The sequence below is a fragment of the Anolis sagrei genome, chromosome 5, assembly GCF_037176765.1.
Source record: "Anolis sagrei isolate rAnoSag1 chromosome 5, rAnoSag1.mat, whole genome shotgun sequence".
Classification (NCBI taxonomy): Eukaryota; Metazoa; Chordata; class Lepidosauria; order Squamata; family Dactyloidae; genus Anolis; species Anolis sagrei.
Genome location: NC_090025.1, coordinates 160,454,884 through 160,477,463, shown reverse-complemented (window position 1 = coordinate 160,477,463; position 22,580 = coordinate 160,454,884). Strand labels below are relative to the sequence as shown.

Sequence of the window (22,580 nt, the reverse complement as noted above, 5' to 3'; positions counted from 1 at the left end):
AATTGAATCTACTGCGTCTTCTGTGTTGTCTTTACTATCAGATGATGCCACAATGCAAATCAAGAGTTGAGCTACACTTGCTACATTAGGCATTTCTTGCTCAATAAACATATGAGATTTAAGTTATTCTCTGTGAATCAAGTCAGTACTGAAATGGCAACTTGGGTAGTGGCATAAAAAAAACAAAGTGAGACTTCTGTTGTCAAATGCCCAATTTCTTTTGCACTTCCTACTAAATATAGACAAAGGAGTTCTTAGAATCTTATGTCTGCCAGAGACTAACATGAGGATTATTATGTGAATTTAGATTTGAAATCAAGATTTTCAATTTTGTTTTGCTGGCCAACTATGTTCTTTGCTGCACAGCAGTTGGTAAATGCTTTGAACGCAGAAAACCTCAGGTTCAATCCTAGGCATTTCCAGCTAGGGTTAGGAAAGTATTCAGCTTCAATTCCTGGAGAAACAACAATGCTGGGATAGATGTGTCAGTGGTCAGATGCTGCACCAGGCAACTTCCTTCTACAGAAGACATTTGTTTCTACAATTAATTCCTACAATGTGCCCAGTTCAGATGAAATGCCAAACCATTACTTGATGCTAAATTAGTAGTTAAGAAAAGGGACACAGAAGACTGAGGCCCACTCATGTAATGTCTACCTTGGGCTTTACACAAGAAAAAACCAAGCAACCAATCAATTAAATAAATAAAGTCAAAACTGGCCACTGATGTGTGAAATGTATGGTTACAGCAGGCATAGTTATCACTTAAAAGACAGAACACAATCACATCCTTTGGACCTACATAGCTAGGCCCTATATGAATGTATGGCCAAAATGTGACTAGCTGGTAGATGAAGAGGTAGAAGTCCCATTCCACTATCAGGTTATGCACATCTAACTTCCTCTGAAACACCCTATGAATAATAAATATAAAAAAATGTTGTTTGTTTTTAAATAAAAACTGTTCCAGTACTGCAACTTCTTATGTCCTTGAGCAAAAGACGTTCAATTAATTCTCATTAAAAAGAGTGCACTGTAATTTGACTTTGTGCTGAGTACCAAACAGAGCATGATAAGAAAATACAGACATGATATATCCTCAGTTTAAAATAAAAATAGAGCTAAGGGTTTTTCTTGGCATTAGAGAGTACCTGTGCTCCTAAGAATTTTATTTTTATTTCACAAATTTTCTTAACTCTTTTTAGGTATTATAAGTGCCATCATTTAATAGCGTATCTATTAGAAGAAGTATTTCCTTTCTTAAAAATATGTAGCATCATTGTTTCCTGTGGGGAACAGTTAAGTACTTGCAATCAACACCAACTTTGAAGAAAAACCAGCTATTTTGTTTGAGTATGTAATTTACCAATGTGAGTTTTACTGGGACCACATCTTGCCCTATCTCCCAAAGCTTGAATTCCCTGTCTCTTTACATTCTCCAGAATCAATGTCTTGAATACACAAAGCAGTTTTAAAAAACATATACATGCTACTAAAAAAGCTTTTCAAATCAAAGTTAAAACAGACAACTGTTTCAAGAATGATTTAAGGCATCAACTACTGTGACCAGATTTGCTATTCTCAGGAAAAATCAAAAGGTGGACAAGGGGATTCTGGGCCATCACAACCACATGGCTTTCAGGAAAAGTTCTGGAACCAAGAGCACTTCTATCTAGAACACCCTGTGACCCCAACCCTAAGTCAGCTTTCCAACTGATCAACAAGACATCTTTCTTGTCTGCATTTAGCTTCATCTTACTCACCTCTATCAGTGGTTTCCAAGCTTTGGTCCTTCACGTTTGGGACTTCAATTCCCACAAGTCCCAGCCAGCTTGGCCAACAATCAGTAATTCTGGGAGCTGAAGTCCAAAAACCTTGTGTACAGACAAGCTCTAAAATTAAACTATTCTACTACTAATGGCGTTCCATGCAGTCTTGCTGGCCACATGACCTAGGATGTCTACAATGCCGGCTCTTTGGCTTAGAAATGGAGATGAGCACCACCCCCCAGAGTCAGACTCGACTATACTTAATGCCATGGGGAAAACTATTCCTCTTGCCTGCCCTAGTTTGGTCAGTAGGTAAGATCAAAAGAAAACCTATGTTACAACAGACCAAATCAAGCATTCTGTTCACACAGTATGCTCCCAGTTATCAGTGTTAACTCCTTAAGGATGACATATACAATAGCACCCTTCTGCTCCTGTTTCCTACAAATATTATCTAAGAGTATACATTAGGCTCTTGGTATCCACCGGAGTTTGGTTCCAGGATCCCCCCCCCCCCCCCATTGATACAAAATTTCATAGATGAACAATTCCCATTATATACAATGGCACCCCTTATAAAAAACGGCAAAATCAAGATTTGTTCTGGGGATTTTTTGGATTAATATTGCCAAGCCATGGATGATTGAATTTGTGGGTGTAGAATTCATGAATTCATAGGGCCAACTGTACTGGCCCAGTAATTGGGAGGAGTAGATGCATACATATCATGACTAGCATGTACTGCTAGTTTCATCTTCCATGAATCTGTTACCCCCCATTTACAGTTGTCCCAAGTTGGCATCTATTATCACTTCTTGTAATAGTACATTCTAATTTCTAAAAACACTAGTGTTTTCCAAAACTCTGGGCTTCCATGTGTGTTGGGACTTCATCTTCCTAAATTCCTGACTGAAACAGTTAGGTTTTCTGGGAGTTGAAGTCCAAAAACCTGGAAGGTTAGAGTATGCGAATCACTGATCTATCCAAATTAAGGGTGCTTTTTAATACAGCTCAACAAAATATAAAATGTGGTTTCCTCTCTGCTGTAGTTTTCAGCATTTAAAGATCCAAACAATTACAAGAGAACAAATATGCTGAAGGGGCAGCAGGAGTAAAAATAAAACACACACAAAAATGCCATGAAGCTTGTAACAAATAAAACATTAAAGCATTATAACTCTGTGGTACTTACCATCTCTTTAGCTATTTCCACAGCTTCTTGAAGCCCATAGAGCCTGCCACAGACCAGGTAAATCCCATTGGCCCAGAGAATACAGCCCTCGTGGACCCAAAATTCATTGCTGTCAAGAGGTAGTTCAGGAATTTGTAACTCCAACTCAGGACCACTTTCAGAAGTGGGGATGGAGGGTTTAGAGTCTGATGGAGTTTTCTCACCCACATTGCCAACTTCAGTGGTTGCTTTTTTACAAGCAGCACCTCTCGAAAGTGATCGAGAAGCCCCAGCACAGTCCTCAGAACGATGGCGTCTCTTAAAACGAGGGTGGGCAGCAAGGCTTCTCTGCTCCTTTTGTTGCTGTTCTTCCTCTTCCTCTGTATCAGTCTTGGAACCATTAGAAGCACTTTTATGCCGTACCTTGACTGTATTCTGCATTTCTGTGGCCCTCTTAGGAGGGGGGTTCTTGGGCAGTGTAGCTGCATAATCTTGTGGATAGAAGGGTCCGAAGAGGTCACCCATGTTACGATAGCTGGCCCATTTGCCACACAGGCAGCAAACCAAGTGGCCCATGACAGAAGATTCTGTTACAACAGGACCCTGTAACATGAAAGAGGAAGCAGGCAGGACTTTGCTCTCAGCATTGCTGGGAGGAGGAGTTGATGACCTCTGTCCTTTCCGTCCCCTCACCAGCTTATTCTGCTCCTCTTCTTCTGCATTAATTATTGTGCATACAGCACCTATCTCACATTTGTTCACCACATGAATGTAAGGGAAAAAAGACTTATTCTTGTTATCAGTTTTATCAAGAGACTGGGTGGCATACTTCAGTTTGATTTCTGGTTCCTGAGGCTCCACAATAGGAGCAGCTCGTCTTGGTTTCCGCTTTCGTGGCTGAGTTGTAGTTTTTCTCCTTTCTCTTCGCTGTCTCTTAGGCTTAGGTTCTCCACCAACTGCTTCTTCTACTGGCGGCAATGCTTCTGATACTGAAGGAAGTGGTGGAAGCAGTGGTGGTGGTGGTGGCGGCGGCAATGGTGATGGCGGCAGTGTCTGCTTTTTCTGTTTATTCACACTACCAATGGGCCTACCCTTCTTTTTACCGGAGGGAAAATATCCTTTTGGAGGAAAGGGTTCTGGCTTGGGTGTCACAATAATTGCATTTCCATCTTTTTCCTCAGATTTTGCATTTGCTTCAGTAGTCAAGATGGCAGATGGGGATACAGTTTTTGACTCAGAAAAACCTAAAGATCCTGTTCCAGCTAAAGATCCATCCGTTCTTCCTTGGCTAACAGATTTTTGTGAAGACACTGGAATCACAGAAGGCCCTGAGCCCTCCTTGCCAACAATGGAAAGTTCAGATATCTCCTTTTTCATTACCTCATCTCTTTCCCCATGCCATTCTTCAGATGATATTGTCAGAGAGATTTCCCTACTGCGCTCTTGGCTGTCTTGATCTAATACAATTTCTTCTTTTATATTTTCTGATTCCAACCCATGATTAGCCACATTCCCACCCTCTGGTGGGATACTTTTCAAGGACAGAATGTCATCAAGAGTGACTGCATCTGCACCAGTTTCAGCACAATTTGAGGAAGCACTTCTCCTAACATTGGGAGATGTGATTTTCTGAACAATTGCTTCCAATTTTAATCCACGGCCCTTCCGTGGAGGCAGAATTTTTGTCTTAGCTGGACTTGTTAGGGAAACAGCAGAGCAATTTTTACTGTCTGGACTTGGTAGGGTTCTAGAGGATTCTCCTTTAGAGAGTGACTTGCCAAGATCTTGGTTTGGTGAACAGCGGGCATAGGAGTTGGGGGTTTTATCAGCTCCATCTTTTGATGTGCTGAGAAGCCGTGTCTTGTCGTCAGTGCCACTGTTCTTCATTTCCTGCATCTGTCTCTTGCTGGGAATAGGGGAAATGAAAGAACGGACCCTTCTTCTCATGATTAAAGGATTTTGAGAAGATTGCTCTTCTTGGCCAGGGATCCTTGCCATAGTATTGCCAGATTTATGTACATCTCCAGCATCATCACGCCTGTGTGCATCACTGTCTTGAGAACCAAATCTCTTCTGACTGCCTACCCCCAGAGACCCACTGTTCTTCCCAGGAGCCACTTGCCGGGAAAGATCCCAACCTGATTCGTGTTGCTGAATCTTTTGATTCATATGCTTAATTTCACCACACTTATTCTGAAGAGAACCATCATTTCCCAACAAACGACTGGCTTCTTGGCTTCCAGCATCATGGTAAGAACCAGAATGAAGATATATCATTCCATCTTTGTCATTTTTTAGAGGACTCCTTACTCTGTCCATGAACTGGTGCTGCCTTGGGCTCTTTCTAGCCGTTTCCTGCCTGAGTTGAGCTGCTGCTATCACCCCTTGGGCAGAACTGTTATTCCAATCTTTGTATTCTTCCTGCTGTTGTTGATATAGCTGCCTTTTGTAGTGGTACTGGGAATTCAAACCCTGGGTGGGATCACCATAAGCATGAGACCGAGCATTTGTGTGATATGCTGATGCCAAAGAGCTTTCAGAATTTGATAGAAAAGGAGCGTGCAAGGACCCCCGGTTGACCCTGTCAGAAAGCACCATGTGTGGATTCATATGATGAAGGTCCGTCCCTGGACCTCTGCTTCTACCAGGAGACATCTTCAGTTTGTCTGTCAAATCATGAAACTGAGAGGGAGATTTACCTCTCATCCCCTCACGGCTATTTCCCATTCTGCCATGTCCACGTCTCAGCTGCGCTGATCGGCTATCCTGTTGTAGCATGTAGTCAGCAGAATCAAGTGCTGCAGCTCCAGGGCTAGCGTTCCCTCGATAAGACTCATGCTTAAAACTGGCAAGATGACAATGGTCTCCTGATTTTTTGTTATTGATGCTGGCAGAGGTCTTAGACTGTTCAAAATCCTCTTCTTTGATCTGTCCACTGTGAGACTTCAGCTTTGTTTCCATGGCAACTAGACCACCAGGGAGGATGACTGACTGTCCTAAACCAGGAGTTAGACGATCACTTCTTCCACTCCTGCCATCAGTGCCCATGTGTCCTACGGAGTGAAGCCCTGGATCTCTAGCAATCTGTCTCAAAGGTGATATATCACAAATAACTGATCTCCTTTCAGAAAGTCCTCCTTCATGAGCTGAAGACTGGGATTCCATCTCAAACTTTCTAGGCATGGGATAGTCAGCCAGATTTATCTGTTTCATCTCAGAGGCTGTCCCACTTGACTTTCTATCCCAGTGGCCCCAGTGTGGATTTTCCATAAGAGATCCTAAGCTTTTGTTTAAAAGGCCCCTATTACTTAATTCATTGGCTTGATTGATCAGGACATTTGGTCTCATAGTACTTTCCACATTTGCAGTCATTCCATGATGATCTTGTGCGTTTCTAGAATATCTTCTATCAGGGTGATGGTGATAGCCTTGCAAGACTTCCTGCAACAGACTAGGGAATTTCTCATTTCTGCCCTTTCGATCACTGTGCATCGGAAAATCCCCTTTATCCTGACTGGAAGGATACTGAGGGAAATTCCCAGCATTTCTCTGCACACCAACTGCTATATTGTCTTTGTAGCTATATCTCACACTGCCAGGTGATTTGGAAGGCTCTGTTCTGCTGGGAAAGCTGGAGCCAATGACAGCATGGGCCATTTGGCTATTTCCATCTCCATTGTGATTAGTACTATTATCCCCACTTTTATTCCCTTTATTCCCTCCTTGTGTTTCTTGCTGTGATCCTGTAAGGGTGGTCTCCTTCATCACACTGGCAGAAGGTGGTGCTTGAGTACCTGCAGAAACATCATCTTGTTGGGGTTTATCCTGCCCACTTGACTTTTCTATTCTGCCTGTCATAGCTTCTCGGGAGACTATCACACCAACTGTCTTTTCATTGACCTTTGGAGGAGTCTCCACAGCAGTTAAGGCCTCCTTTTCATCTGGAGGAGACACAACTTCTTCCTCATCTGCAGGGCTGGCGCTCATTTTGGGGGGCTCATTCTGAGATGCTTGTACTGGTGATGACTGAGGTCTCTCTAAGTTACCTCCTTTGTAAGTGGTATCTGAACTGGTACTCTGACCACTCAACTGTCTCACCCTTTCTGCTTGATCTTCTGAGCTACTGGAGCAGCCACCATCAATGGATTCTGCTAGAGGAGATTTGAGTTGTTCTTCCGCCTGTGAGGAGCCTTCTGAGTTTGTGCAGCTATCGGCTTTTTTGGATGATGAAGACCTTTTGGAACCTTTCTTCTGAGGTGCCAAAGCATCTGAGAGCAACATGTGCTGGACTGTATTGGGAAGATTAGCTACTTGGCTACTTAGGGCACTTAGACTACTTAGTCCTGGATCTGTAAGCCTCTTTTCTTGCATTCCTTCAAGCCCAAATCCTTTGAAACCTCCACCCTGAGCACTAGGGCTTGGCATCATGGATGGTGTTGGACTAAGCTGAGGCATCATCTGCAAGATGCGGTTTCTAGAGGCCACAGGCATGTTGCTTTGTCCACACTGAAGAGTCTCACCACCTGGCATGAGTGGAGATGGTGTAGAGCTGCAGCTAGGAGACTGAACCACAGAGGCAGCTGGTGAGGGGTTTGATATAGGACTAAAATTCTGATGGAACTGCATGGGTGATCTCACAGGGACCTCAGCTTGGTTGTACTGCCCCACTTGACTTTGCAGGGTTAGTTTTGCAGCAGTGTTTGGGTACTGCATCACATGCTGTGTGGGAGGAGTCTGCTGCTGCTGCTGCGATTGTTGTGCCTGTCCTTGTGCCTGTTGACCCCCTTGGGTCAACTTCGACTGCTCAAAATTTTTAACTGTCTGTGCCTGAAAGCTGTAATTTGACTGAGTCCCATAACCCTGTGCACTTGAACCCACAGCATGCCCCTCATACTGTGAACCAGCATTCACACTGTAACTGCTATCATAGTTCTGTCCTGACTGACCAAAACGCTGAGGAGAAGGAAATGAGGACGATGAAGAAGCTGGAGGCTGGTAGTGTTGACTATACTGACCCACTCGTAGCTGATACCCAGAAGCAGATGAAGGCAGCGTTGAGGGACGCTGCATTGACTGCAAATGAGATGTGCTAGAGGCAGATTGGCTGGAGGCCTGCGGCAAAGGCTGATGAGACTGGTAGAGCTGTTGTCTCATCTGCTGCACCTGTTGTTGCTGCTGGTTAGAAGTCTGCTGTTGGTACTGAGTACTTCCAGGGGAAAAAGGACCAGTATAATCTTGCTGATAGTGAGTAACCCCACTAAGTGATGAATGCTGTGTTTGAAATTGGTTCACGTGACCCTCATTCCCATACTGATTTCCAAAGCTGCTCCCTTGTGGTGGCCCATAACTCTGCACTGGTCCAGAAGGTCTGCGTTGAGGGAGCTGTTGTCCTCCAGCTGTCACAGGATCCTTATTAGAGGCCATATAATAAAATTCTCCTGCCTCTTTTCTGAAACCTTGATAGCTCTGATGTCCAGAATTCTCACCAGCCATTGATGCAGAGCTTCCTGTTGCTCCACGGCGCCCAGTGGTATTGCTTCCTCCACCTCCTCCAAAGCTCTGGAACATCTGAGCCTGCTGGCGGGTGCTAAATTCTTCTAGCCGGGATGCACCATGCACTTCTTGCGTGTAGTTCTGCTGGTTTCCGTGGTAACTGCTTTGCTCCCGAAAGGACTGCATGCTGTTTAGCTGCAGAACGACAGCTCAACAGCCCACCTAATACACAGAGAGAGAGAGAGAGAAATTTAGATCTACCAGATATATACACTAAATATTTTTTTAATATTTTCAAATCATCTGTTACCTACAAATTCAAATTATAACATCCTTTTAATTGCCTCTCTTGTCATCCTTTACTGACCTATTATGTTTTATGTCTTAGGAATCTGCTATTCAAGTAAAACACAACACTAATGTTTCTGTACCTTACAAATGCAAAAATTATGCATTTGCCTTTCCCGTGCTCTATACAGCAATTGCCAAAACACCCATCAATTTCAAAATAAACAGTGTTGCAGTGTTCACAACAACATTCCAAATAATATGGGCTTGAATAGCTGAAACTGCAAAAAATGGAAAATATAACCTATTTTTTCAACAATACATATGTATTAAATATACATACTTATAGCAAAGAAAAATGATAAAAGTACATTGATATATGCAATTTCTATGAATCTATACAGTGGCTTCAGGATAAACATTTAGTAATTCAATATTTATTTAAATGGAACTTTGGATTTTCATGAAGAGTCTCTGGCAAACAAATCAGCATTTGTATACATCCACTAATGTAAAAGTGAGACTATGAAAGTCAACTGTATTTTATCAACTTCTCAATTTAAATCAAATATCTCAGCTGGACACCGCACATTTCAAAATCTACCCCTTCAACTCTGGAAAGATTAAGCAAAACTAGAGATGAAATTTAGTATAGATATTAATTCAAGAGACATCAGATATCTGTTGCAAGTCACTAAAATGGATATTGTACAGTTAAAATAGTAAGGAACAACTAGTAATGACACCATTAATTCCAATTTGTTGTGAGCGTGTACAATAAGTCAAATAATGCATCTGTAACAAACTTTAGGATGCAATAATGTACAAAAACAACATGGCAACACAGATATATGAAAAGATGCCCCCAGGTTCAAAATGACAATGCTGAATGGGAGAATCTCTTCTTATGCTGAATTGGACACCAGTGGAGCAACTCTGAGCAATATTGCACTCAACAGACAATAATGTCATGCAGCATTAAAACAACTGCGTATTTATGTGAAAAAATGTTCTTCTCTTCCAAATTCAACTTAGTGTCCTGTACACTACAGTACTGTTACAGAAGATATGTTCTTTAAAGCCATCCACTGAATGGCTATAATGTTTAAAGACTTGCAAACTTATAAATATATGAACATTTCTAACAGAATCAGTACACAATTGGCAATGCTTCCCAATTACAAGAAAACTAACTTTAAAAATGTTACAACCCTGCTCTGGGGTGAACCTCTTGAGGAAAAATAAAATCTCTTACAGCAGATTTAAAATACATAAAGAGATGTGCTACGTGAAAGTTAGTTACAGCCATCAGAACAGAATAAAGTTATACGTGATTTAAAACCTAAGGAATGTAGTGAAGAATATTTCAAAATGGTACCACAGATCAAACATAAAAGCGGTCATATAAAAAAAAACACACACACACACACAAACCTCAGATGAAGCAAAGCCTCAAAAATGTTTTACTAATAGATAAGAAAAAATAGGCATCATACAGCAAAAAATGTGGACAGAAACAGGAATTGGCCACTGCGGTAAGCATGGGAAAGTAATTTCCAATTTCTATCTGGCATAGTAGTACTTTTTTGCTTTAAATTCATTGCAGTGTGATTACAAAATGTGCCTTTTAGGAAAAAAAAATTCTCCAAACTCTACTTAAAACTATGAGAAATATGCTTTTTATCTGTGACATACTCAAAGAAATATTTCAGAAGTGTTCATTTTTCTGAGCACTACTGTATAGATGAATTTCCAGCCATATTCCCCTCTATTTGGTTTAGCCATGCCTTCCAGGAACAAGACTACTTTGTGACTCAACATTAAATGTATGTTCTTTTGAATGCAGTTTAAATTATTTCAGCTAACTACTACAGCACTAACCTCACAACAATTCTTTAACCAACACAAACCGATTGTCCTAGTTTGTCTCAAAAATATATAGTTGGCCCTTCACTTTTCCAGGGGTCAGAGGTGACCCCCCCCCCCAAGGGGACTGGAGCACCAGTGCTGGGGTCCACAAGGTTAGCTTTCCCAACTATGGTCCTGTGGGAAAGAGAAGAGGAATTGTGGGCCCTGCACTTATTCTGCAAATCCTAGCTAGATCCTCTTCTTCTTGTGTGCCACATGTGTTTCTACAGAAACTCCCTTCCCTTGCCCAAGCAAAACAGATACAGACAGCATAAGTAGAAGACAGTGCAGGCCCAAGACTTGCTCACCACTGCTGCCATTTCATTTGTCCTTTGGAACCAACCTCCTTTTCTTCTAATTGTGTCTGTTTCCTCAGTACTTCCCCTCCCCTTGTCCAAGTGAAACAGAAATAAAGGGCACACGAGAAGAAGAAAAGGAAACAGGATTCACAGGGCAAGTGAAGGGGCGTATGGAGCCTATTCCTCCTTCTTTTCCTGGTGAAACAGACACATGACACATCTGGATCCCTAAGACTGGGGTTGCCCTGTAATCATTCAGAGTGGCCCTGTCCTCAGGAAGTGTAGGAAAATCAAGGATCACCCCCCTCAATGCACTCTGCTTTGTACAGTCTTCCCACTCACCTTCAATAAAATTGTTGCCACATAAATGATCACATGGCAGGCCCAATCCCCAGATGCAAGCATGGCAGTATAACCTTACAAATAAATGAAAACTGCAAGTGCGAAACTTGTGAAAGTGTGTATGTATGTGTGATTGTAATCTTATATAAATAAACGATGTGGTTCCTATCGAATATTTAATGACTTCTAGTTTCAGTATAAACACATGGGGTGGGCAAGCAGGTGAGCGGGCAGACAGGCAAGCAAGTGAGGGGGGCAGGTGAGCAGGATGGCGAATTGACAAGGTCAGGCAAGAGGGGTGGAGGGCAGGATGGCAAGCTGGTGGGTGAATGAGTGTGGAGAAGCAGGCAAGTGAGAAGGCAGAGTGGTACGTGAGGGGGTGAGCAGATGAGTAAGTGAATAGGGAGGTGAGCAAGTAAGTGCACGGGGTGAGGAGCGGGCGAGCAAATGGGAAGTGGGCAAGCAAGACAGGGTGCAACATCATGTATGCCAGAAGAGAGGGTGCTGTGTGCAAGTAGAGAGGGAACTGAATGCCCCTTCTGTCATAGGTTTGCTACCACTGGTCTAAGAGAAGCTGATGAAAAGGTCCTCTGGATGACACTGCTGGTTGAGTTTTGCCTTGCTGAAGTAAATGTCCCTAGAAAACCTGTGTAGAGGGTGGTTTATAAGGGAGAAGATAATTCCAATAGTCCTTGGACCCAAACAATTTAGGGCTTTAAAGGTCACAACCAACATTTTGTACTTTGTCCAGAAGCTAACTAGCAACCTGTGAAGTGATTATTATTGGTGCAATATGCTCACTTTTAGATATTCCTGTAGCCAATATAGATGCCATATTTTCAACTAATTGGAGTTTCTGAAGTTGATACAGCAGTAGCACTGGAGAAGTCCAACCTTAAAGTTAGCACCAAGTGCACTATCAAATAAAGCCTTGCAGTATCAGCTCTTGCAATATAAACAACTCTGCAAGAGTTAAAATGCTCTTGTGTTATAACTATAATCATTCAACATGATTCATCCACAAACTGATTTTAGTGAATAACCAACAACCCACAACACATTTAGGAACACAAGAAACTATCTTTGGTCCATCTAGCTCAGTATTTCCTAATCCCTACTTAGAGAGCCACAGTCTTTCAGAATGGACTCTTATTCATATATTATAAAGAGCTGATCTGTCTTGCTCGAGAAATGCAACAAACGGCAGTGTATTCAGATTGCAATGGTATATAAAACATTTGTTTTACTCGGTTTGATTATTAGGTGCTCTGCAGTATGAAGAACCCAAGTCTTCTGCTTAGTCAAATTATTATACCATGTTGATTCTCATGTGTTCTCTTGTAATTTTAAAAGTTATAGTGGAAAAACCTATGCCTTCTTTTGGCAGAACAAATCTAGTTTACTTGCAGAGTTCCAGAATTGCTTAGTTCAATGAGCCAACTTAATTAGTGAAAAATTCCACTTACTCAGGAGTTATACTATTGATCTGGGAAACTGTGCATACCGATGTCCTTACAGATAGGAAGACAGTGCAACCACTGTCCAAGAGAGCTAATAGAGGTCCCACTTCTAATTCTGTCCATTACTGCAGATACATTTTGAAAATTCTTTGCAGCATGCTGAGGTAATGGATTCCGTGGCATCTTCAAAAATTTACTAATCTTTTCTATCTATGGTTAGATAATGTCAATTAACGTATTTTCATTTTATACAAATTTTATGGATGTTGCATTTTAATTTTTGCAAGCTTTTATTAGTCCAAAAGTGTGCACTTGAAAACAGACCCTCATCTAATGTCAAGACAAAACTGACTCTTTAATTTCCCCTAAAGAATGACAAATAGTTAAGAAAAATAACTGAAAAAGACCAGGTCCAGATGATTATCTGAGGAGAAGACAAACTGATGCATTTTCGGTATTTTTTACTATAACGTAGAAAGAAAAAAATGACCACAGCATAATGAGAAAGAAAACAGGACACAAGTTGTCTGTCTCTGAATTTCTAAACCATGGGTTTGATTATCACAAACAAGGGACATTAAGCCCTAGGGTTCACATTCCCATGGCCCTCTCCTGAACATAGGAAGTTACTTCAAAGCTTCTGCTTTTTTTTCACTAAATCAGTTTCCCTTTATGTACGAATAGAGATCTGTGCTCTTCCTCTAATTAATATCCATCTGCTGGTTTGATCTCAGTTTAACTGGAGTTACAATGAAGCAGCTCGACAAAGTTGTATGTAAAAAGAACCTGATTCAATCAAAATACAAACCTTTCACTTTGGCCCTTTCTACACTGCCATATAAAATCCAGATTATCTGCTTTGAACTTGATTATATGGCAGTGTCGACTCATATAATCCAGTTCAAAGCAAATGATGTGGATTATATGATTTGATAATATATGGCAGTGTAAAAGGGGCCCTTGTTTCTACAGAATAACATGATGGGCATGCAAACCTAACACCCAGAATGTCTTCTTGAAGATCATGTAAACCAGTGTTTCTCAAACTGTGCTTTCTCCAGGTGTTTTGGACTTCAACTCCCAGAAATCCCAGCCAGTTTACCAGCTGTTAAGAATTGTGGGAGCTGATGTCCAAAACACCTGGAGGAGCACAGTTTGGGAAGCTAATGAAATGTACCGTTCAATATCTTGATGTCTACTAAATTCCCCCCACTGGTTTATGAGCTAACTATAGTTTGAAACACTGAGAGATGAAACTGTATGCTGATAAGAGTTAAAATTCTTCTAGTCCCTACTGTCCATACTTTAGTGTTGTTTTTATGTGCCTTCCAGTCATTTCCAACTTATGGCAACCCTATCATGGGGTTTCTGGGTATTCAGCGGGGATTGACCTTTGCACAGTGGAACCTACTGCACTCATTAGAAATTCAATGTATAAAGTAGCCCTGACCTGGTATTATGTCATACTATATCAGTCTATCTCATTTTGAGAATGCAGCGCGAAACCCAATTCAACCATTTCTTTTGTTCTCGGTATATAATTGTGTATTTCTCCATATGTATCTCATAGAAAATCGAAAAAAATTAAACAGAGATCTCCATATCTGAGTCAGCAATCTTTCTAATGCACCAAATGGAATAGAACTGAACATAACCCCCCCCCCCCCAGCTCCAGGGGTTTACTGTTCTTTCCAAATTGATGCAGAGGTTAATAATGTACAGGTTAGACACACTCACCTATGTATGAGTCATACATTTCTCACACTAATTTAATACGTGAAGAAGTGGACCAATGCTGTTCTTGATGAAGTGGCAAGAGGCCATAGATATTTTTATCATTTCTAAAATTAGTCTTTTGAGCTGTAATTTATCTTTAAATATAAGTCAGGTATTAAAAACAGCCCTAACCATGACAAAAATCATTATTACACAAGATGAGGAGGCATAAATGAGAGAGATGTTTGAGGTGTCAGAATGTTTGGGGTGAATTCAAAGCAAGAATTTTGTGTGAAAAGTACACACAATACTTGTTTTGTATGAACACTGTCAGATCAGAATATTTTCAACCATCCATAGCTTGCAAATAATCATTTTTTTCCAAGAAGCAAACTCTGATTTTGCCATTTTATATAAGTGACACCATGTTACTCTGCCATTATATATAATGGGACTTGAGCATCCATAAATGTTGGTATCCATGAAGGGATCCTGGGACCTAACCACAGCAGATACACAAGGTAAGAAAGCAAGAAATATCATTAATATTCTATTTGTAGAAAATATGCTCTCCAAAACAAACTAGGGTTTTTGTTGAGGTGGTGAAAAGCCCTATATTCCTTAACATTACATCTTAATCATCTTCTTAATCCACTTACAGTCCTTGAAGTATGTATGTACATTTTACAAATCTAAACTAAAGATGAGAAAATTTGATCTACGTTGAAAATTTGGCAGCTGTATTTCATACATTCCTAATAAGGCTTATTTCAAATGTGTCCAGGCAAAACAGCACAAAATGTCTTCCTTGTCACTATTGCTACTTCTCTGCATTTGTTTTTATGACAGTTTACTCTGGATGGTATTGTACTACAACAATTTGCACTGCAATACAACATTTCAAATCTACAAAGTTTGTCCAGAAATAAAGTCTCACAATACATAGCTCTTTCAGTACAGCTGTGCAATTCAGCAAGATGGAAGAGCATGAAGAGTGAGGTGAGAGAACAAGGTTGTTTAAAAAGTTTGGGTACAGAGTTTTGTGCAGTAAGAAAGGGTGAGTTAGTTTTCTTCTAGCTTCCTAGGTTGGGCAAGTAAGGAGAGGGAGAAAACTACCATAGTCTTGGGACACATAAAGGGGTTCAGAGGCAGGAGGAATAAACAAGAATCTCGGTGTGGCTGGAAGATGTTTCCAGCCCTTGCCTGGAGTGGGATAAGCTACTGGAGTCTGCTTTCTTCATACAGCAAGCTTGCTATAGAGGACATAGTAGGAGTTCTGCCTGCTACACCTGGGAAGCCTGCTGGAAAAAAAAAAGCAAAAGAACACAATTCTTATCTCTCTGTTTGCTCCTCTGAAGAGGAACTGTTGCTGAATGTCAAACCAGCTCACATCTTAGGATTAGCCATTGCTGCCTCTTCTGGTCCCTCTGAGATCTGCACATTTCTCTATACTGAAAAGGATAAGATATTATTTTATGTTTCAACCTATTTAAAATGTATGGCAGGTTGAATAAAACTGTTAACTCTGTGGCTGCTTCAACTCCATTGGATCACATCATCCCAGTCTCCAATGATTCTCTATGGAAAGATATTTCCACATTGTCTCAGTTGGCTCATAAACCCAAAAATGCAATCCAGAAAGATATCTAGACCTGGGTGTAATTCAGAAAGCTGTAGCTGGTAAAGAATTGTGCAAGGTAGTATTTGCTCCTCTGCATTAAGTGTAGTTAGTTTCCAAAGTCAAGATGATACTTTATTGCATTTAAGGTCTTAAGCACATACTACGAGCTACATATACGTTCCCCTCACCTTTTGAGCAAATGTAAAAGAGGCAATGCTCCAGCCTCGCTCATTTGTTGAGGTATAACTGGCTGGAGCATAAAGCCACAGGCAGTTGTCATTCTATCAGTAGTGGAAACATGTACCAATTGATTTGATGTTGAACAACTGTTTTGCATATTTGACCAAAAATGTTTTAATAAGCAATGTATTAATTTAAATACATTGCTATTATTTGCTAATTCATCGCTGATGTACATCCCAGTAAAGGACAGGTAACATAGCACCCTCCATGTTTTACTGTTCCTATTATACTTTACCATTTTCTGCGTTGCCTAATGTACAGGGGAGTTGTAGTTCAAAATATGTAAATGAACAAGTAGCCACATCTCCTTGTTCTTTCATACACATTATCTAATCCCTTTTCCAACCAAGTGAGGTGATTTCTACACAATTTGTAAACAGTAAATATGCCAAACACTTAACAATTTAGTATTGCACTAACTACTTTAATATTTTCAATACTGGTTGGAGTTTCACTTAAAATAATCTTGCTGAAATTAGACTTTATGTTCACAACTAGATTTTTTAAAATCTGAATTGGTCAAACCTATCTCTTTGTTGGGCAGTGATTTCGTTTTTGACAGAACAGGATAAGATAGCTACACTGCTTATCAGGCAATTCAGAAAGTCAATAAAGTAATAATTTTATTTAGCTCAGTTTTTATGATGCAGTATCAAATTATTCCAATATTCTCCCTCACTTTGATATTTAAAAACTTGTCTTTGTTAAAAGGAGATTATTTTCTTATCTGATGACCTCCAGATGGGTTACACTGCTATTCCCATCATCACAAAGCATTAAGCATCAAGTTGATGTATGAGGGAAGTAAATAAGTAAAAGCAAGTTTATAGACATTTTGCTGTAAACTCCTTCAGGCTTAAGAGTGCAATAGAGAAAATGCTGAAGAATTAATACATGATTATTGTATGTTTCTATGTTTAGTGCAGCTTATGGTTAGTGTGGACAGTTATATACAACTACACCATTGTGGAGATAACTAAGAAATAAAGACACAATAATGTTCCCTTGGAAAATATGCCTCCAGTACAAAATCAGTAACATATTAAGCATAATTTCTAAATAACATTCTGCCTATGTAAAAAAAAATCCTTAAGACTTTTCTGAATTGCACCAACTATAAAATTACAAAAAAAAAAATCTGACAATGGAAGTTTCTATACATGGAAAACCAGCACATCAGGTAGAAGCTGGGGAAAATTGACCTACTGGTTTAACAGAATAGAAAACCACTTCAAATGCCAATTCACATATCACACTATTTAATAATCACACTGTAGAAGAGGATGAAAGTTCATAATCATAAATATTTTGCCAAAGGAAGTCCTATTTGAGTTCAACATTTCTAGGAAACATTGGCTGAAGATCTGTCTCTCTAACCCAGCAGTACTAGAAAGCTGTTGCCAGAGCAAAACATAATAAGCTAGATGAACAGACAGGTACTGGTCCATATCATGTAACTTTGTTTAAGTGTAGAGGTAAGCTCTTAGACAGAAATAAGAATATTCACCTTTTAAATGAATAGTAAAATTTCTATTTTTTGCCTTAGAAAACTAAGCAACTAAAAATGCAAAATGGAAGTGATTATCCATATAACATTTTGTTTGCTCATGTCAAGTCATGAAATAATACTATCTTTACTATTTAAACCTACCAAGTTTCATGAGCTACAAAGCCCATCTTTACTGACTACTGTCAAGATCACAGAAGTGGGATACGAATGTACTTATGAAGCTGTACCATGTTGGTCACTGCAAATGATGTTGGCCTACAACTCCCAGCAACCCTAATAAACACAACCATTGGTGAGCTGATTCAATTGTGATACAACTCATTTCAATAGAAAACTATATACATGGAAGGTCCAAAACCATTAACTAATATATGCAGAAATGGCTTTTTGACTCCTCCCATTTTCAACAGTTCTCATATTCACTATTTTGGCCATCTTTGGAAAAGAGCAATGTGACAATTTTTTTTGAAACTTAGAACTGTTTAAAATTTTGAATTAAAAGTACTTCTCTATTCTTACTAGACCTTTGAAACTACCAAAGACAAGAAATTAATTGCTGCAAACTGTTAAGGAAGACTAGCTTTGTTTGCCAAATGTATCTGTAAAATTTGTCAGAAAAGCAAAAGGGCACAAATTTTAGTAATGCCCTGAATATGTGGAATGGGGGAAGGTGCTATATACATCTATAAAAGAATCAACCTATTTATCTAGCAGTATGCAAACAATGCTGTAATGTTTAAAATGCAAGAGCCTACGTTGTACATGAAAATAGCAGTGCATCCCAGGACGGTATCATTAAATAAAAATATAATGTCAAGCTAAGACAGAATTAAACTAGACACAAGGTTTCAGAAACAATATATATGCCTTATTTGATGAGATTTGTGTACATTATTCCCAAATACTAAAATGAGTTGCCTTTTTAAGCAGCCATGAATGTAGCAGCAGCTCATCTGAAACACAAAGTACCTTCATCCAACAACTGGATTCAAGGCAGCTGTAGCCACAATGAAAAAATATACAAGTCAGTGGGGTAATCAAGTGCCACTGATAAATTGTTGTTTTAAGAAGAACCATTTATATGAAACGAGATCGTTTGGCAAGTTGGAAAAGGGATGCAGATCTCACATTTGTAGTTTGTCATTGGTCAATAAACTCTAAATGGCACAGGACAGTTTCTCCCACCAGTTCCCAGTGATATAATTAAAACTGAAAAATGGTGAGGATGGTGACTAAGACAGCTTCATAGATGGGCAGGATTTGAACTCAGGTGCTCCTAATCTGTTTTCCGTTCTACTATAACTAGACTGATTTTTTTAGATCTATTTACCACCTACAATAGGAGCCCCAGATACTACTTTTTTTTTTGCATATTTTGCTTTTTACAAAACATGAATTAAAAAAATTATGTGGTAGGAACACAGAGAAGGATAGAGGGGGCTTAGTCCTTCCAGATTTCATATACTATTATGAAGCAGCAGGCTTTAGTTGGTTAAAGGAATGGATTAGATTAGAAGACCGTGCTTTACTTAACTTGGAGGCCTATAACTTAAGATTTGGATGGCATGGTTACAAATCCATTATTAAACTAAGACCCAAGACTTCACAGTTTTTACTCTGTCTACTATTTGTGGATTAATTACCATTTTTCAAATAAACAACATCTATGGCAATTAGGTAAAAGAACCCATCTAATCTGAAAGCTAAGCAGGGTCAGCCCTGATTAGTACTTGGGTGGTTGATGAATACCAGATGCTGTGGACTATATTCCAGACAAAAGAAAGAGCAGAACCACCTCTTGAGGACTCCTTACCCTAGAAAATTCTATGAAATTTGCCATAAGTTGTCAGGCAACTTGAAGGCAAACACACACACTTTTCTAATGTAATGGGTCCTCAGGATCCAATGGGGTTCCAAGCTCTCCTGTGGCTATCAAAATCCATGGATGTTCAAGTGGTATTATATACAATGGTGGAGTAAAATGGCATTCTGTATTGAAAATGGCATAATTGACCTTTGCTTTCTAGAGTATTTCAAGCTTGTTCAAGCTGATAAGGAGATCCAACAGTATATGGTGACATCATCATCAGTTATGTTTTATGAGTGATCTATCACAAAGGAAAAAATAGGAATTTCTTCATATGGCTTTGGCTGACTTTCTTTATGAAATCAGACTAATATATTTACAATACATTGATTAAGCATTTACTATTGTAAAACCAACAAGAATTCCACAATGCACAATTTCACTGATACAAATGTAGAGTGGGATTTTTTTTTTATCATTACCATTCTCTAAGCTTTAAGACATTTAATGTTCAGGAACATTATCTGCACCCTTAAACTGAAACTTTTTGTTTGTTAACTAAATGACAGAGTGGACAATTCAAGCCTACTCAGAGTAGTCGATTAAGAGGACAGCAGAATTTGAAATCAACATATTGTCTGAAGAAAACAGAACATAAAACATTTTTCTTCAAAAAAACTAAAGTGCAAGCTCCTATGTACCATAGTAGGGTCAAGTACAAATGTACATTAGATCAAAGAGAGTCTAGCTATCTGCTGTGAACATGAACTCAAGTGTCAGCTGTTTAATGCACCTCACTTCACTTGAGGCACACCTACACTGTAGAAGTAATGTGGTTTGACACCATTTTAGCTGCCATGGCTCAATTCTGTAGAATCATGCAAATTGTTGTGTTTGATGAGGCACCAGCAAAACCCTTGGAAAACAACAACTCCCATGATTCCACAGCATTGAGCCATGACAATTGAAGTGATATTCAGTTGAATCCATTCTAGTGAAGATTCACCTATAGAGAAAAGCAGGCAAGCCATCAAGAATTGCAACCAGGCCCTCCTATCAAGTGATCTCCAGTACCTTCAACTTGAGAAAGCCAGATCTCAGCAGCAAAGGTACAAGGTTTTGAAGCAGCAGCTATTATTCCTCCTCTTTTCTCCCTCCCTTTCCTTAACAATACAATAATATAATATAATACTACTACTAATACAATATATGTCACCAGTTGGGGACCCCTCCCCCCTGCACCAACTGCTGCTCTGGCCAGAGTGAAGAGAGAGGGGGGCAGAAGACAGTTCCACCTTGTCTCCTGTGCTATTCTAATAATATAATAAACATAATATGTATATACAATAATGTTGTATATACATATATTTATATTATAATGTAATGCAATGTAATACTAATCACTATAAGCTATTATAATTATATATTTACATTACATGTAATATTACTAATAATATTACAATATAATGGTATACTACAATATAGTAATATTTAATACTGATATTGTACCATGCTAACAATATAATATATTGTATGTGTATGTATGTGTGTGTGTGTGTATATATATATATATTGTAAGCTGCTCTGAGTCCCCTTTGGGGTGAGAAGGGCAGCATATAAATGTCATAAATAAATAAATTAATAAAATTATATATTTTATAATACATGTAATATTACTAATAATATTACCGTATACTGGTATATACAATATACTAATATATACTAATATTGTGCTATGCAAATAATATAGTATATTGTATGCACATATAATATTGATAATATTATAATGCAATACAATATAACAATACAATATATAAATTATGTTTTATATTACATGTAATATTACTAATAGTAGTATAGTACAATATAGTAATATATAATATGAATATTGTGCTATGCTAATAAGGTAATATGTTGCATACACACATATTGATAATATTATGTCATACAATATAATACTAATAATACTATATAATAATTATATATTTTATAGTACATACAATATTATTAATAATATTACAGAATAGTGGCATAGTACAATATAGTAATGTATAATACTAATATTGTTCTATGGGAATAATATAATATATTGTATGTACAAATAACTTGCAAGCTGCTCTGTGTCCCCTTCGGGGTGAGGAGGGTGGGACAGAAATGTCATAAATAAATAAATAACCCCTTTGACCAGTTCATCCCACTTTGCTCTTTGATTCGCTTCTCTTGTTCCAAATGCACCTAAAGGAGGATGTTTTTGCAAAGCCCCCCAGAATTTCAAAGGCTCCTCCGAAAGGCCAACCTCTTTGGCCCAAAACTAGCGCTCCCCCCTTATTCCGCTCCCCCCTGAATATTCCCTCCCCCTTGGAAACAGAGGTGCCTCTCCTAAGCTTCCACTCCTGGCTGCGGGCCTGCAGAAGAAGGGGAGCGAGGCTGCTGGGGGCCTTGTCCTCCACCTCCTCCCCGCGCCCCGCCCCGCCCACCGAGGCCTGCGCCACGGCTTCCGAGGTAGGGAGGGAGGGAGGGCATTACCTCGACCTCGCTCTCCTCCCCGCCCCTCTCGCCCGAGGAAAGGAGCGCGGAGCGGGTGGGGCCCCTCAGGAGCGCGAGGGGCGGCGGGGACCCGCTTCGGGCCGAGGGCGGCTCCGCGGAAGAGGTTCCGAGGCTTCTCTCTCCATTCTCCTCTCTTTTCTCTCTCCCTCTCGCTCTTTCTCACACACACAGGAAATAACACGGGGTCAGCTGACAGGCCCCGGCCAATGGGGCGGCGCCTGGGCAGCGCGCGCAAAAGGGAGGAGCGCGAGGCGACCCCGTCGGGCAGGGTGGAGAGGGGGCACGCGCTTGCGTCCCGGCGCCGCCTGCGCGCGCGCTCACGCCCTCAGAGCGCGCGCGCCTCCTTCTCCCTTCTCCACCACGCGCTCATTTTAAAGAGACAGCGCCGAAAGAGAGCTGCGCGGCC

General features: G+C 39.9%; 1 protein-coding gene across 8 annotated transcripts in view; it reads right to left on the bottom strand.

Annotated features, from left to right (window-relative positions):
• The window catches only part of TCF20 (transcription factor 20), a 213,710-nt gene that overhangs the window by 37,778 nt on the left and 153,352 nt on the right, over window positions 1–22,580 (bottom strand). For 5 of the 8 annotated variants that reach the window (XM_060777154.2, XM_060777157.2, XM_060777159.2 and 2 more), the window contains one exon: window positions 2,962–8,655. In XM_060777154.2, the coding sequence (XP_060633137.2) occupies window positions 2,962–8,619 (5,658 nt within the window). In that variant the 5' untranslated portion in view covers window positions 8,620–8,655. Of the gene's footprint in view, window positions 1–2,961; window positions 8,656–22,153; window positions 22,370–22,580 lie in introns of those variants that run through there. The other 3 variants (XM_060777155.2, XM_067469158.1, XM_067469159.1) reach the window with 1 other exon arrangement.